General features: G+C 57.6%; 1 protein-coding gene across 2 annotated transcripts; it reads left to right on the top strand.

Annotated features, from left to right (window-relative positions):
• The first annotated feature begins 9,692 nt into the window (after positions 1-9,692).
• On the top strand, positions 9,693-12,305 carry S100A9 (S100 calcium binding protein A9). Of its 2 annotated transcripts, none has more exons than XM_077155654.1 (3): positions 9,693-9,826; positions 10,188-10,355; positions 11,943-12,305. In XM_077155654.1, exons 2-3 carry the CDS (start codon positions 10,206-10,208, stop codon positions 12,183-12,185), a joined length of 393 nt encoding a protein of 130 aa, XP_077011769.1. In that variant the 5' UTR covers positions 9,693-9,826; positions 10,188-10,205; the 3' UTR covers positions 12,186-12,305. The 2 variants fall into 2 exon arrangements, with proteins under 2 accessions (XP_077011769.1, XP_077011770.1); XM_077155655.1 differs by having other exon boundaries at positions 9,700-9,826; positions 10,128-10,355.
• The last annotated feature ends 452 nt before the right edge of the window (positions 12,306-12,757 follow it).

Raw genomic sequence — 12,757 nt, 5'->3', positions numbered from 1 at the left:
GCAGGTGCTGGGTGAGCCAACTGTGGAAGAGGGTGACCCTGCAGCTGTCACTTAACCTCCCTCACTGCCTTTTTTTTTTTTTTTTTTTTTTAAAGACAGAGAGAAGGAAGGAAGGATAGAAGGAAGGAAGGAAGGAAGAAAGGGAAACATTTTCAAACATTCTCCTGTTTTATTGTATTTTGTTTTTCCGTTTTTTGTTACATGGGCTCTGGCCGGGAATCGAACCGAGGTCCTCCGGCATAGCAGGCAAGCACTTTGCCCGCTGAGCCACCGCGGCCCGCCCCCTCACTGCCTTTTGAGAGACCTCAGAGATGGACAGGTCATAGACAATCCTGGAGGGTTCGGAATTTATTTTTTTAGAACCATGCTGTTCACCCTAAAACCACAAGTCAGAACTGAGGAAAGCAGAGATGGGAAGGGATGCGCAGCCCCGAGGCCTCCAGCCCCCGGCCCGCCTCTTACTTGTAGGCCACGTCGCACCAGCCGTTGCTGCGGACGTGATGGACCTGCAGCGCCCGCAGCCTCTGGTGGCAGGGGGGCCGGGCGTGACACTGCAGGCCAGGGATGTAGTGCGTGACAAGGAAACCCACCAGCCGGGCCAGCTGGGTGCTGCAGCCAGCGGCTTCCGCCCCCCACTCCCTGCGAGACACCATGGTGGAGACACCTGTGGGGAGCCACGGACACCCTCCAACGCACCCCGCCCGTCTGTGGGGTGTCCACCCGCCACGCCTTCAGCAGGCGCACCCGCCCCACCCACCTCCACATCCCACTTCACCTACACTCACCCCAAAATGGGGTCTGCACCCTAGACGCTTTGCTCCCAGCTGTCACTCCCTCCCTGCTGTGCTGCAGCCCCCACCCCCTTCCGAGAGCATCTCACCTCCCCCCGGGGAGGCCCTGAGCAGCCTCTCTACGTTCCCACCCCAGCCACAGTGTGGCTGTACGGCCCTGAGAAGCACTCGGGGCATAGGAGCCCCCAGGCCTCTCACCACGGCTTACCCAGCTCTCGGTCCCCACTAGGCTGGGAAACATTGCCAAGCAGGTTCAGAACCCCTGTGAAATGCCTTTAACCTGTGCTGCATTCCAGGGAGAATCACCTGCAAAAGAACATCCCACTTGGCTTCGGTCCTCAGAGAAGCCACTCCAGCCATCAAAGCGTCACCTGCTCCGGCCAGCAATAGCCACCTCCACGCCACGGCCTCTCTACCGTCCCCAACAGCGAGTGCCTCTAGGAAGGCCCCCGTGTTGACCAGAGAACCACCTCCTAGCAGTATAGGGCACGGCTTCCTCAACGCCAACTCCAGATAGCCATCCGGGTGCACAGGTAACCCGCCGAGGGCAGGGAGTCCAAAATACTGTCCTTTCCCCATTTACACACAAATGGGGCAAAGCAACCCAAAAACTATCCAGGAGCTTCGAAACCACCAAGTCCTCCCCTGTGCGAACTCTGTACTTAATGGAGGCTGTGGGGCCGAGGGCAAAGGATGAGAATCATCTGCAGGGACCAACTCAGTGATGCCAGGATTCATTGGGAGGCATCTCCTGTGCCAGGGCTGCTGTGCGAGGAACCGTGGGCCGGGCTCGACTGCCAGGCCAGCCCCCCAGGAACTTCCTCTCATTGACAAGCACAGACCAAGGCATAGATTGGACTCTGATTGATGTGATGATAAGGGAGATAGAATCAGCCTCTCCCTACCTGCACTCTAAGCCCTTCACATGCGTTTCCTCATTTAATCCCCCCCCCCCATCAGTTGAGGAGATCATACAGTTCATCTTAATTTTTCTGGTGGGGAAAGCAAGGTCTCAAGGAACTGAATAGCTTGCTTAAAATGACAGCTAGAGGCAAGGCAAAGATTTGAACCCAGATCAATGGACTCAAGTTTTCCTTCTCCCCAAGGGAGGGTGAGCATCGAAAGGAAGTCTGAAGAACAGCCGGCCCCAGCTGCGGGGGCAGAGGGAACGGAAACACCCCAGGCCGCGAGACCCGGCGCGGAGAGGACGAGAAGCCAGGGCGGCATCTTCGCGCGGTCGCGGGCGCCGCCTGTGCAGACACGCGCGCAATGGCAGGGCTCGTGACGCCCGCCTGGACAGAAGGCGGCTCATCCCGGAGAGGCGGAGCGAGGCGCGCAAACTCCGAGGCAGGGTCTGCTGTGGACAGCCCCTCCCCAGGAGGGCAGCGGGTCCCGGTCCCAGGGCCGAGGAATCCTGCCGACCTAACTCCCTGTGGAAGAGCCCCGACCCCGGGCGGAGGCTACTCGGGCGTCACCCCCGTCGGGACGTACCTGCGGAGGCGGCGCGGGCGGGCGGGCAGGGTGCGGGGCAATCCCGGCCCGAGACGAGGGCAGAGCCCGACCCTCCGCGAGCCACCAGGAGGGGCTGGCTGAGCCCGCAGCGCCCGGAGGGACTCGGGGACCCGCCTTCCCCGCGCCCCGCGCCCCGCCCTGGGGACAGCCGGGAACCTCCCCCCGGAGAGGACGCGCGGGCTCGGCGCCCCCACAGCTCCTCCCTCGGCCCCCAAAGCCGGCCCGGGGGACGCGGGGGTGCCGGATGCTGACCCCCGGGACTGCGCGCTGGGACAGCTGCTCCGGGCGGCTGAAGGCTGCGGTGGACGCTCGGCCTCCGCCCCACGGCCAGCGCCGGCCCCCGCGGCCCCCAGGGGAGCAGGGTGGAGGCAGAGCCCCGGCGGGCCTGTTCTGACCTGCAGACCCCGGCGCCACCGTCCTCCCTCCCCCACGCCCTCTCCTCAGCAGCTTGCCGGCACCCTGGAAGGAAGCCCCCCAAACCGAGAATCCCGGCCCCTCGGCCCTCCCGGCTGCCGGCTGGCTGACCGTGACACACACACACACACACACACACGCGCGCGCACACACACACACACACGCTCCACAGTCTCAGCTCTGGTCTCCCGGAGGCTTGAACCTTCATTAGGAAGCTCCACATGACACTTTCCAAGAAGGCAGTCGAGGTGTGACCCCCCCTGCCTGCAACACCACCATTGGCAAATGGACTCTTTCTGAGGAAAGGCCCCAAACCAGGACAGTCGCCCTTACTGGGGCAGCACTCTCAACCTCAGGCCTGAAGTCCTCAGAAAAGCAGGAAAACATTCCTGAAGGGCCCCTTGAGTGCTCGCTGGCCCCCTGCCTCTGCAGCTGTGGTCCACCCCAGGCCCTGGGGGCAGGGTGAAGGACAGGCTACTCACCTGGCCCTGCTTGGGGAGGTGTGCGTGAAGGCAGCCCCAGAGGCGTAGATGCAGGAGATGAGGAACTGTGGCCTCGGGGCCAATGCAGCATCGGTTTCCCTAAACCTTGGAGACCCCTCAAGCTTCCATGCCTCTGGCTGTCTCCTGCTCAGGACAAGTCGTAAAGCTCTAGAAGGGTCCATGGGTTTGCTGCAGGGCATCAAGTCAGCAAGCGGAGGAGACTAGGATGTCTCTTTAGCCAGGACTGGGGGTGGGAAGCCCCGGAACAGAGTGAGGGGTGGCTGCCCAAAAGAGGAAAGGAAGCAGGCGGGCCTGGGCCCCATCCAGGGACCAATAAATTCTCAGGGATTATCAGGCTGAGGGGCTCCCAGAAGCAAACCGTTATTCTGGACAAGGGCATCAGGCAGGGGGAAGAGTACAGTGTCCGTTCTCTCTCTCTCTCTCTCTCTCTGGTTCTGAGTATTTAGGACTAAAACCCCCACAGGACCCATTAACTCTGAGTGGCCTGGCCCTTGTCAACGTCCCTACCCCGTCTCTCCTCATTCTGCCTGCGTGGCCTCTTCCCGCTATACCAGTCTCCAAGCACTTCCCTGCCACAGGGCCTTTGCACATGCTGCTCTCTCTTTCTGAGCGACCTCCACCTCACTCTTCACCTGGGCCCAGAGCCTCCACATCCCCCTGGCTCCCAGAGAGGCCTCTGTGACTCGTACAGCCTCTACTTGTCCTTCATATGACTAATCATAAATTGTAATGTCATGATTATCATCTCCACGGGGGCAACCTCCAAGTCTGTATCTTCACCTGTCCCAGAGCCTGGCATAACAAAGCACACCGAAAAGAATGTAGAAAGAAGGAAAGAAAAAAGGCAGGTAGGCAGGTGCACTTCCAGTAAAAGGTTACCTAAGGCAGAGGTTCTCAAAGAGTGATCCAGGGAAACGTGGGGGTTCCTAAGACCCTTCAAAGGGTCCATGGAATGACTGTTTCCAGAATAATATATCCTGGGCTCTACAGGAAACCTACCACACACCAGGACTCTCCTCGCCCTCCTCGCTGTGCTGATGCTGCACTGGTCACACAGAAATGATGGTAGGTAAAACTGCCAGTGACTCAGCATGAGTCAGGGCAGCAGCGCCAAACTGTGCTGTTCACCATGGAGTCTTCACCAAACAAGTTTCACGTAAGAACATTCTCCATGAAGCAGGGAAAATTGGCAATTTAATCTGTTTCAACCCTGGTCATCTCAAGTAAAAGCACCTGTGTGATTGAGCTGTGAGCTGAAACTACCTTTTTCATGGAACACTATTTTTACTTGAAAGAACAGATAACAGACCCTAGGGAGAGTCAGACTTGGGTATGTGGCAGGCATTTTCATGAACATGAAAAAAGAGAGCCTTTTACTTCAAGGAGAACAACTGACAGCATTTGTTACCAGAATAAGATTGGAGATTTCAAGTAGAAATTACAATTTTGGAAAATTTGTGTCTTCCAACACGACTTTGACAGCTGTTCAGTACTCACAAAATTTTCTGAAGAGATTGGAGGTATCAGCAAATATCAGTAATATCGGCAAATCTGATTTTTACTATATATTGGATAAGGAAATGTGTCAACATTAGAAAGATCTGTGTAATGCAATTTTAGATTGCTAATGATGCCAGAGTGCAATAAACCAGAAATGGGTTGGTTTTTATCAAGGGGATTTATAAAGTTAGAATTTACAGTTCTAAGGCCATAAAAATGCCCAAACTAAGGCATCCAGAGGATACTTTAACTCTGAAGAAAAGGCCAATGGCATGCGGGGTTTCTCTGTTGCATGGGGAGGCACATGGTGGCATCTCCTGGCTTTGGCATCTGTTTTCAATGGGCTCCCCCGGGGGTATCTTCTTTTTACATCTCCAGAGGTCTCTGTGTCAACTCTGAACTTTTCCAAAATAGTTCCCTCCCTCCTAAAGGAAATCCAATAAGTGGATTAAGACCCACTTTGAATGGGTGGAGACGCATCTCCATGGAAACCACCTCATCAAAAGGTCCCACCCACAGTTGGGTAGGTCACATCTCCACGAAAACAACTTCATCAAAAAGATCCCACCCAAACAGATCTGCCCCCAGAAGACTGGATTAGGATGGAAAGAACATGGCTTTTCTGGGGTACAATAACAGCTTCAACTGAGCACATGCACTGAGCGATATTTTCCAAATGCCCAACCTATGAAGTTGCAAAATTATGATTTGGGTAAAATAAAATCCATGCAAAGTTCAAGATAGAATGATAGACTCTAATGTAACAGGGTACAAAGAATTCATTGAAATGATTTTAGATTTCACATTTCAACTAACCTTTGAGAAACTACACTTGTTCTGTTGTGTGTAGTATCAGGGAAAAACCAGTATCCCCCAAATGACCAATCCATGAAGTTGCAAAATCATTATTGAGTAAGAAAAATCCATGCAGAGTTCATTAGAATCTATGCTAATGTGACAGTGTTCAAGGAATTCATCGATACGGTTTTAAATTTTACATTGTGAAACTACCACTTGTTGTGTTTGTGTATAGTAACAAACAATAATATCCAAAATTATTTTTCAGTCCATTAACGTATCCTGCCCCTTTTCAACTACCAGATTTTCTTCATAATTTCAACCAAAACAAGACATAGCAACACACTGAGTGCAGAAGTAGATAGAAAAATCAGTTGTCTTTAACTTATAAAGAGATTTGAAAAAAATGTAAAAAGATGCCTCTCCTCACTTTTTTTTTTTGGAAAATTGTTTTTCACTAAGAGATGTGTTACTGTGCAATGAGTTTATCATTGCTATTTTAATGAATTAGCAAATATTTTAAGTTTTTGCTTTAATTCCTAATATTTTAAATGCTGATAGATTTAACCGACGTAAATAAAAGCTCTCTGGGATGTTCAGTCATTTTTAAGAGTGCGCAGAGGTCCTGAGAAGGAAAAGCTTGCGGTCCGGGGCGATGTCCCTGCCCTGCAGCAGGCCGGCCACAAGGGGGCAGCAGAGCCCGCGCGCTCGTCCGCTGGGCCGCGCCGGCTCCCCGCGCCCCAGCTCGGCCCGGCGCTTCCCTCCTACCCGCCCGGCGTCCTCGGGACGCGGCCCTGCTCGCTCACAGGAGATAACCAACCCTAACCTGAGCAGAGTGTCTGCCCAAGCCGAGTCGGTCACTCGTTGTATCCTGCACGCGTGCATCCGGCGTGTGCGTGTGCAGCTCACCCTCTAGGGATGAGCCCCGCAGGAGCCCGGCTCCCGACAGGTTGACAGCAGCGCGGGGAGGCCCCGCAGAGCCGCGATGGCGATGCCGCGTGGCGCCGCGGGCGGGAGCCCTGTCTGCTGGTGGAGCTGTGCACGCCGGAGGGATTGCTGGGGGGCGGGGAGAAGCCGGGCCGGAGACGCCGAGGGGCCCCCAGGAGGGCGTGGGGCGCAGAGGGTTGATGAGGACAGAGGGCAGGTTCAGCTGGAGACGCGCGGGGAGGGAGCTGGAGTTTCCCTGAAAGGCGGAGGCAGGCGGGCACGTGCGAAGGTGGGGCGGCGGGGCTGCAGGGCTGCAGGCAGGGCTGCTGGGGGCTCCCTGCGGCGGCCACCAGGGAAGGGGCTGCTTCGAGCAGCGTGTCCACGGGCCTGGACCACGGGGATGCAAGATGGTGGCCGGGGCTGGGCATGGGCTGAAAGCAAAGGCCAGAGGACAGTAGTCAGAGGACACCCGTGGGGCTGAGCGCACCAGACCTGGACGGTGGTGGGCCTTGCCCCTGCTCTGGCCCCCTCAGCCCAGCATTTCCTTTCACGCTCATTTCTTCACTTATCCGTGAATGAATGAATGTTTATGGATACAACGACTGTTAATCTAATGCTACCTGAGCCAGGCCCTTGCTCAGTCCTAGGGAAACAGAGGCTGATCAGACAGCATCCCTGCCCTCGAGGGGTCACAGCAGCGTGGAGGAGACAGAAGTGGAGGGGAGAGTTCCATGGCAGAGCAGGTGGCATGGTGTCTGCCAGCAGTCACGCTGCGTTCAGCACACACTGCTTCCTTGTTAATGTTTTCCTTTTTCTTTAAAATTAGGTGACGGCTTTTATCAACAGGAGTTTTCACATCAAACTTCAGATTCTGGAGATGCAGCAGGAGCCGTCCACTTTCTAAGTGCCGCTGTCACTTCGTTAAAAACACGCCCGTTTGTCACAGACTCCACCCCTCCCTAGTGCCTCCCCCCACGGAGACCCCACGTCAGGTTGTGAGTCCTCCTCGGTGCTGCGGGTGTTGGCTGCCCAACCTGCTCTGCTCGTCTTCTCGATGGACCCTGTTCCTACCAGTGTTAACTGAGGTTGCTGGGGCAGCCTGAAGGGTGCATTAATGGAGGCAGCAGAAGGAGCTGCGGGAACTGGCAGGCGAGGCACGGGCTGCCCCAGCCAGGACGGCCTACGGCCAGTCCCATGACAGCCTGGGGAGAAAGGCCACGGGATCTGCTGCTCACTGGTCGAACTTCCGTGAAGGAAGGAAGTTCCTTCCTTCGAAGGATCGAGAGGTGACTGCAGGAGTGGACAACAGGTGCCTCACTCACTCCTTCAGTCACGCCCTCAGCAAGCATCCACTGACCACTTGTGCGTGTGGCCATGGGCAGGGCCCAGTTCTTACCTGCCAAGAGTTTAAAATGTAATTAGGTAGATGGGACATGAGATTGTGTCTCTCCATGAATGGTGACTCATTTACCAGGCCTTTCCAGCACCTAGCAGCCATGTCTGGTGCTCAACCAGTATTTGTTGGATGAAGGAATAAAAAGGTAACGAATAATAAAAAGATCTAATAAAAATAAGAGATCTTATTTTAACTGAGCTCTTCCCAAGGGCCAGGCACTGTTCTAATCACTCTATGTATGCTATCGTAACTCATGCTCATAACACAGATAAGGATAGTGAAGCACAGAGAAGTTGAGCATATTACCTAAGGTCACACAGCCAGTTGGAGCCCGTAACCACTGCTTCCTTGTGCCGCCCCAGCAGTGCGATGCAGGATGTGCCCAGCGCGGAGGTGTGGCTCACAGGGGCTGCCTCTGAGGGCAGCGGGGCCTGGAGGAGCTGGGGCAGTGAAGAAAGGCTGTGTGGAGAAACTCAGGTAAAAGGATGTGCCGAAGTTGATGAGAAGCATCTTCCTTGATGAGACAAAGAGGCAGGGAGGACAAGGGAGTAAGGGAAAAGTACCATGGACAGTCCTCCATGCACCTTCCCAGGACACTGGGTGGGCACGGTAAGGACGCCTCGCCGCTCAGCACGTGTGCATGTCCACATGCCGCGTCCGTGAGTAAGAGCCTTCTCTGGAGAGGCCACACCAGTTACCAGACTTTGGCAAAATATGTAAATTACTTTACTCCATGAAGGGAAATGTTGAGAGTAAGACGTGACAAAGGGAAAAAAGAAATGCCCCGGAATGTAGGGAAGGGAGAGATCGTTTCCCCAGTGGGGAAACAGAGCAGACTTCCTGGGTGAGGCCGCACGGGGATGCAGAGTTCACCCTGGGGCATCCTGGAGGGGCACGCCTGGCGAGAGCGCCAAGGGCAGAGTCCTGGGGGTGGCAAGGTGGGAGATGGGCCCTGTGTGCCCGTGGCTGGGGGGAGCTGTGTCCATATTTGGGGCCAGGGGGCTGGCCAGACCTGCAGGCCATTCTCCGAGGGCCCTGGGCACGGTACCGAGCCATCTCGGCGTTCTTGCAGGGACAGCGGGAGCCACGGGAGGTCTGCAGGGAAGGAGGGGCACATCTTGTCCGCTAAGGGGCTGCCTAAAGATCACTGCCTTCTAAGGAGCTTGTGTTCTCACATGGCGGGACCCCATGGCAAGAGCAGGATTTAGAAGCAGACGATGAGAAGTGCTAGAAACACATTCGTCCTAAGACGCTTCAGCTGCAAGAGGAAGGGCTAATCGGAATCATCCTCACCCAGGAACCAGGACACCTGGTTGGTCCTGCTGGGTCTCCAGCCAGCTGTGTGCCTTTGGTCAGGTCCCTCTCTGGGCACCAACCTCCTCATCTGCAAGGCAAGGGGCTTGACCCCCTAGAGGGCCTCCTGACCCTGAAAACCTGTGACTCCAAGGCCTTGATCACAGTGGCAGGCGAGTGGAAGGGAAGGCTCAGGCCCTGCCTCTTGAGCTGAACAGAATGGACAGGCTGCCCAGAGGGGACGCAGAGTCAGGGTGCCTGGTGCGTCCTCAGCCTAGCAGCCGTCGGCCGTCCCAGGTGGGACAGCGCCCCCAATCTCCAAGCTCCAAGGAGGCAGCTGCAGAGTGAGGGGTGCCAGGGGAGAGGCAGCTGGCTCCGCGCCCACTCTCCGGGCAAGAGCAGGGCACTGGGGAGGTGGGGTGAACCAACCCAGCCACTTCCTCCCAAACCAGCTCCGGGCCAGGGTTGGGAATTTCACAAAAAGGCAAAAGGAGCTGTGTGAACACTTCCTGTCCCACCCCAGCCCCCAGTCGGGTTTCCTGGCAGGGACAGCCCAGGCCAGTGTTGCCACACTGCTCACCTGTGAGGCAATCACCCCCAAGAGCAGGCTGAGCGGCCCAGCCAGGGGCTGCCTATAAATCTCCGGCCTGCGCTGCTCTGCCCAAGACCTTCTGTTTGGCTCCTCCGCTTTGGTAAGTGAGCTGCCGGCTTCCCCTGGCAGGAGCCTGCCTGCCCATTCTTTCTTTTCTCCCCCAACTCAACTTCCTTGCAAACCCTCCTCCTAGAAGCCCTCCTTGGTTGACCCCACCCACTTTAAAGGTTCCTCCACATTTTCTCGATGTCATGCTCTGCCTGAACCTCCTGCCCTCCAATGTTCTGCTTTCTGGCATTCCCCAGTGTGTGACAGACGGGGGCAAAACTGTCTCCCACTCAAGTCACAGCCCACGCATTCTCTTTGCTTTGTGTGTTTCTCCCCTTCCTTCTCACGAGCAGCCGGTCAGGGAGGCTGGCAGCCTCTTCTTCTAAGCGCCCCAGCCCTTGCTTCTCCTTCAGTCAGCAGAGTGTGTGAAGATGGCAGGTGAGCAGTCCACGTTTGAGAAAAGCCTAGACACCATCATCAACACGTTCCACGAGTACTCGGTGCGACATGGGAATCCAGACACCCTTAGCCAGAAGGAATTCAAGCAGCTGGCGAAGAAGGAGCTGGCGAACTTCCTCAAGGTAGGACGGGCTCCCGGGCAGACGTTTGGGCTCCCGGGTTAGGGAGAGCGCTGTCGGAAGAGGCGCTCAGAGTCCAACAGCGTCAGGAGAGCCTGGCACGCCGGGTATTGCTGCACTGCCGTGCGCAGGCCTGTCCCGGGCACTGGGATGTGGCGGCAGGCCGGACAGAGCCTGCCCCCTGCCCTCAGGGAGGCACAGCCCTTGGGGGAGGCGGCCAGCAACCACACGGACAGACAAATCGCCAGGACAGCTCAGCTACCAGTCGTAAGGGCGTCGAAGGGAAGGCCTTTATGAGCCAGGGAGCGGGGAGCAAGGTGGCCTGGGGTAGACCAGAAAGACCACCTTGTGGGGTGAGAGTTGAGCTGAGACCCGACTGTGGAGGGTGATCCATGGCAGGAAGCTGGGGGGGCTCAAAGCCTGGGGTGGGAAGCTGGCTCGGGAGACAGTGAGGGCTTCTGAATGCTAAGGTTCTGGGGTGGGGACAAAAGTGGGTGGGAGGGGCCATCCCGGCTGGCCCATAGAATGCCCCTAGCAAATGTCAGCAGGTCTTTTGTTCTCCTGCTCCGGCAGTGATCACACAGCTCTAGGGAAAGGACTCATTCCACCAGCCCTTTGCTTTCCTTCTCAAATTTGGGGAAACAGAGGCATGGCCTGGGAGGGCTGGGACACCGGGTCCCGTGTCCAGCTCTGTCCCGGAGGTAAAGGGGCACTGACAGCTCCCACGGGGCAGCTCTCAGCTTCAGGGTGCTGGGCTTAGCCAGGGGGGCGTGGGTCCCTCAGACACAGGCAGTTCTCCTCCATGAGCCCCCCACCCACTCCGCCCTGCAGAAGTAGTGACAGGCCATGGGGGGAGGGGCCTTCACTGACCTGTCAAGGCAAAAGCACAGAAAAGCAGGGTATGCCGAAGTGCTACAGTGGCGCGAGGCACCTGCGGCCCGGCCCTCCTGCGTGGTGGCTGGGCTGGAGCTGGAGCCCAGCACCTCCGCGTCCCCTTTCTCCTGCCGCCCAGGGACCTGTCACCTCCCGGCACCTCCCCTCGTGTATTTTATCTCTGCTGCTCTCTGCCCACCCCACTCCCCCCTACAGTGCTTCCCTGCCCTGTAGATGGAAATGGGGTTCACTGATTAATTACCTTGAAGGGGAGTGGTGGGGAAGGAGGGAGGAAAGCAGGCTGTCTGTAGGGTCAGAGCTGAGTCTGAGTGTCCTCTCTTCTGCTCCAAGCCTTGTGAATCTGGGGAAAAGTTAACCTTTATAAGGCTTGGCTTCTCACGTCTTCCTCCAGAAGGTTGCTCGTTCTAGCTGTTAGAGCCGCTCCAAGGGCCATCAAGGTGACGTTTCCATTCTCCCCAGCTGTGTGGCCTTGGGTCATGCCCTCGCCTCAGTTTCCCTTGCCAGTCCCTGGGTCATCGGGCGCTCAGGGACGCCTCGGGGTGTGCAGCCCCGGCCCAGCGCCTGCCCCACGGGGCCCTCAGCACAGCGGCCGCCCTGACTGTCTGGGTGTCCGGGGCGTTTGTCCTGACGGTCTCCACGGGCCCCGGGCCGGGTGGCTGTGGGGACGTGTCCTGACGGTGCCCGCGTCCTCCACAGAAGGAGAATAAGGACAAGTCTGTCATCGAGCACATCATGGAAGACCTGGACACAAATGTGGACAAGGAGCTGTCCTTCGAGGAGTACGCCATCCTCATCGCGAGGCTGACCAACGCCTCCCACGAGGAGTTGCACAAGGGCGACCACGGCCCCGGCCACCACCACGGGCAGGGCCTAGGGTGCAACAAGGGCCAGGGCCAGGGCCACGGCCACAGCCACGGGGGCCACGGCCACAGCCACTGAGCTCAGCCCAGGCCCGACCCGGGGGAGGGGGCGGCTGCAGCCCCCAGGGCGCGGGCACTGCCAGCCTCGCCCTCCCACGTGCCCAACCCCGAGTGCACAATAAAGTCTGGTTCCTGCCCACGCCCCGCCTGCTCCTTGCACGCCCACCCCCGCCGCCAACCTTGGCCCGTCCCCTCGCTGACCACACGGTGGGACACGGGCATGCGGGGGGGTCTTTAATGAGTGACTTCAGTCCCCCGCCCGCTCCCTCACCTCCTGCTCAGGCCCCACTGCTCAGGCGCCCAGTTGTCCCCCCTACAGCCCAACAGGTCCCAGTGGCCTTTGTCACCCCTGAAGGCGAGAGGGGAGGCGCCCTCTCCTCCCACCCGCCCACTCCCTCCCCCATTGAGGCTTCCAGGCCTGATCCCAGGCGGGCGAGTCCGGGGACAAATACCAGCAAAGGGTCGGGGCGGAGGGCACAGGGACAAATGAGGTGATCACCAGGGACCCGTCAGGGTCTAAGGGAGCAGTGGGGGCCCTGGGCGCCGGGGGCGGGAGGGGAGAGGGGCTCCGGGGGTGTTTAAACCGGGGAG

This window comes from Tamandua tetradactyla, chromosome 4, assembly GCF_023851605.1.
Source record: "Tamandua tetradactyla isolate mTamTet1 chromosome 4, mTamTet1.pri, whole genome shotgun sequence".
Lineage (NCBI taxonomy): Eukaryota > Metazoa > Chordata > Mammalia > Pilosa > Myrmecophagidae > Tamandua > Tamandua tetradactyla.
The sequence above is the reverse complement of the archived record's forward strand: the minus strand, read 5'-3'. Positions and strand labels throughout refer to the sequence as shown.